Genomic DNA, 4304 nt, shown 5'->3' on the forward strand with positions numbered 1-4304 from the left:
TGTCCAGAAGACTGATTAAAAGTAATTAATTCACACAATCGAGTCCAAATCCCCGGTAAAGCACTTAAATGTGTTGACCGAAAAACGGACGAAACTTTGATTTTGTCAGACCTTGACGGAACGTGACAAGAGTTTCCCATAGAGTGAAAAGATTTCGATTACTATTCAGTTTTTAGATGTCTTTTTTTGTTTAGTCTACGTTGTGTTTGAAATCATTACTCGAGTGACTCAGTGTATCATTTTATTTGTGTTCAACACTTGGTGAGCAGCAAGGATAAAAAATACACTAGGTCACGCGAGTGATGTTTTCGAACACAGTCTTGGTTATATATGTAATGTAATTTTCTATATTCAATACATATATGTCTTCAGAAATTTTATAAGATAGTTCCAAATTTATTAAGAAATCTAATCGAGAAATGGAATACTCTGTAATATAGCACAATTGAGTATTCTATGATATATTATGTCTGTGGATACGCTGCTCCTCCCTCTAGTGTGTGCATATGTGTGTGTGTGTGTTGTGTGTGTGTGTGTGTTGTGTGTGTGTTGTGTGTGCGTGCGTGCGTGCGTGCGTGCGTGCGTGCGTGCGTGCGTGCGTGCGCATACGTATATCTGTATGATCTTTTTAATTTTTAAGTATCAATTGAATTTTACTAGTATTCTATTAATTCATGTTTGCTAACACTACTTTTAAGAATTACAATTCCTCAAAAAAGGCGACTCTAGCCCTAGATCCAGATTTGACTTTTTTTAGTGTACTGTACTTATTCTCGCCGAGTCGGACTTGTTCCTCGTGCAACTGATCCAATTTACACTGCTTTTCACCTACCTTCAGACCCTCAATTTCGGAACGTAATTCTCGCAATTGTTCCTGCAAATGTTTACTCTTCTCCAAATAATCACTCCTTTCCCTTTCAATCTCTAATGAAAGTTAATCGACATCTCCATCACCAATAAGATCATAGGATGTTAAGTCTGGTGGTAAAGGTTCTGCGTCTAGTTGCAAAGTCTGAAGATCTGCTTGTAGATCTGATGGAAGCACTTGCGTAGAGGGAAATAGATTTGGCACAGGCTGTTTTGATAAATTAAACAATTTATAAACTTTTATACATATATACATAATATATAACGATTTAAGTATTATAAAAAATATTATATCAATTTCTCCAATTGCACTGTTTATGTGTGTAGTAAATGTTAAAGTGTACTTACGGTTATGGTAGCAGTGTAGGCATTTCTACTCAGGAACTCTAACAATTTTTCTTTAGCTTCTTTTTCTGCGATCCTTGCTCGTAATAGCTCATCCTTCAACTTTTCCGCTTCAGCAGCTCTACGTTCCGATTCTTGAACCAGTCTTTCCGTTAATAATTCAGCCTCTCTAGTTTTTCGTTCTAAATGGACCTTTTCTTCTTCAGTCTTCATGTTGTTCAGCCGTATACGAGTAATTTCTTGTTTAGCTTCCGACGCTTTCTGACTTAAAAGCATTGCTTCTTCTTCTGCTACACGACTTTTCTCAGCTAAAAGATCTGCCGTTTCTTCAGATCTTCTCTGTAAAACGTAAGAACAATTGTAAAATAGATACACAGTATAAACATTCTATATACAAATAAATTTATAATTCTATGTTTTATATTTTTCTATGTTATATATTATGTCATTTTCTATTCATGTCTTACAAGAGCTTCATTCGTCTTATTTCCTCTTGATATTGCAAAAGTCGCTGTTCCATCGCAGCCTTTTCCCTTTCTGCTGCTTCTCTTAATTGTTTTTCTCATGCTAATTTATTTCTTTCAATTTGCCTCCTTAATGGTAAGATATTTTAAAAGAGATTTAGATGATTAAATATTTGATTAAGATATAATTTGAGATTACACTATGGTGAAAGTGCTAAAAGCGAGTCGCTTTATCTCTTTATAATTCTCCCCTTAGAAAGAGACAGAGCCGCTCACTTTTAGTATTTTCACTGTATTGTAAGATACAGAATTGACCCCCGGAATACGGGCCTAAGTGTCCCATTGATTAACGGATATAGAAAGAGCTTGTTAATCTCCATCAGTTGCGAAAGAATCAGTTCAACTGCAAAGAAGATCTCGTTGCAACTTACTGCTGGAATTCCTCTTCTGTTAATACTGACAGATCGTGTTGATCAAATTATCGAGTAACCACTGTTGCCTGTTGGAAACAAGAGATCTCGTAAGAATCCTGCTCGTTGTTGATACAATGTAATACGATTTTCTTACTTACTGATGCGAGCTCTGCCAAAAATTCCCGGCCATTCTATAACCAACTTGTCTGCCTGTAAACCTTTTATTGATGCTCTGAATGCACGCGGTAATCGTCTTCTCACATTTCACACAGAGTCCTGTTTAGGCTGCGTTCGGGGAGATGCTATTTAGCGCTATGAGTGTTCTCTGTCCTTGTTACTTGCAAAAGTTGAACAAGGACAGAGTACGCTCATAGCGCTAAATAGCGTTTCCCCAAATGCAGCCTTATCGAGTAACCACTTTTGGCCATTGGAAACAAGAGATCTCGTAAGAATCCCGCTTGTTGAATGATGTAATACGATTTTCCTGATTTTCCGACTTATTAAGCCAACGGCACACGATACTAGTTTTCCTACTAGATTGCTTACAAGAGCCAATCAAGATGTAGAGTTTTTGATCAGGTGACTCGAAGCTGAATCCAGTATTACGGGAATTCTGTAAGATAACTTGCTATCGATGTTTTTCGATAATAACGTTATCACGTACCGTGTACCGTTGGTTTATTTACTGATGCGACCATTCTATAACCAATATAACAATCAGTTACTTACAGTCTTTCGCCGCGCTAGTGGCACTTGAAAAGACACCTCACAACAGTCCCTAACTAATGCGACATATCAATCACGCGACACATTATTATTAATACAAAATCGGCACAAAGGTTAGGTTAGGTTAGGTTCACTCCATTTATGGGCGCTCGTATAAGTCGGTAACGCCAGTCACGTCAGCCGCGCTTGCGAGCGCCACGTGCGGCAGAAATATGAAAAGGAATTCTGGTGGTCGACGACGACGACGACGACGACGTTTCTTACGCGAAATACGCGAAACGGATTTTGCATTGCAATATCTCCACTCATGGGGAGGAGCACGTAGGAGAAAAGTAAAAACACTTTTATTATGCAAATCGTACCCAAGCTATCGATTAAGCGTAGTCTCAAGTTCGTCGGATCAGCCGTTGTTGAGATCCGAAATTCTGAGGGCCCGTCAACTTGCGCACTCGCGTAAACTACACGGTCGGTGTCGCGCGCGTGGTTTTAGCTTGTCAATTTAAAACTTTTCGCTTATACTATTCGCTTATATCGCTATAACTTTTCGAAAACTACCGTGTCTCGTGATAAATATATTTAACTCTAGACCGCACCTCTGACTTTTTTACCTTCTAACGCACCTACGAAATCAATATCGACCCCACGCTTTTTTTAATTGTAAAACCGGTCCTACAGAGATAAAGGGCCTTAATAGTACATGAATTTCTTCGTTTTTTAATAAAGAAGAGAATGGTATGCGATAAATTTAGTTTCACTCAAGTTTAGTTAAGAAAAATCCATTTAAAGTCCGAACAATGCAGAAAATCAGCAAAAACCTCATTTTTTAAACAAAAATTTGTATCTTTTTTTGTAATCAACCGATTTTCAAAATTCAAACGGGGTTCTAAAGAGGACACATTAGACTATTGGAAAAAAATTGTCATTGCTATGTTCTGTTCAAAAAGTGTATTTATTTGGGACTATGAAGATGAAGAAATTCGCAAAGTTGAAATATGGAAAAAGTCGAGGAAAAAACCATAAAAAATTATATTTTAAGTATTATTTCATTTTTATTTGATACAAAATAATATTATGAAAATTATTAAAAATTATGAAAAAGTATGAAAAATTATGATATTACTTTCAGAAATTATTATACATTATTATTATACATTATTTTATCTGACATTTTCTTCGACATTTATTTGTTATAAAAAAAATTAATTATGATACAAAATACATTTCTACGAAATGTTCCTCATTTCTGTAAAATAATGTATAATAATTTCTGAAAGTAATGTCATTTTTCAATTAACAACGTCAGTGTTGATAATTATCGCTGGCGACATTGAAGAATCCTTATTAATTTTTTACTTAACTCGTTTACTTGTTAGAAATAAATTCTTACTTCGTATTTTATTTCATTGAAATAAATTTATATCTAACAAATAAATTTTTAAGTATCGTTTTCTCAGTGTATGAGAAAATCGGTTCTTTTCATGGCCATTGC

The 4304-nt window shown here is 35.6% G+C and overlaps 1 protein-coding gene across 1 annotated transcript; it reads right to left on the bottom strand.

Moving 5' to 3' along the window:
• Positions 1–836: 836 nt before the first annotated feature.
• On the bottom strand, positions 837–1778 carry LOC105556309 (merlin-like). Its single transcript, XM_012003393.1, has 3 exons — positions 1680–1778; positions 1216–1599; positions 837–1075 (listed from the first exon to the last, which is right to left on the bottom strand). The coding sequence occupies exons 1-3, from the start codon at positions 1776–1778 to the stop codon at positions 935–937; spliced, it is 624 nt and encodes a 207-aa protein (XP_011858783.1). The 3' UTR covers positions 837–934.
• Between the last annotated feature and the right edge of the window lie 2526 nt (positions 1779–4304).

The sequence above is a fragment of the Vollenhovia emeryi genome, unplaced genomic scaffold, assembly GCF_000949405.1.
Source record: "Vollenhovia emeryi isolate VEMERY1.0 unplaced genomic scaffold, V.emery_V1.0 DF940121.1, whole genome shotgun sequence".
NCBI lineage: Eukaryota > Metazoa > Arthropoda > Insecta > Hymenoptera > Formicidae > Vollenhovia > Vollenhovia emeryi.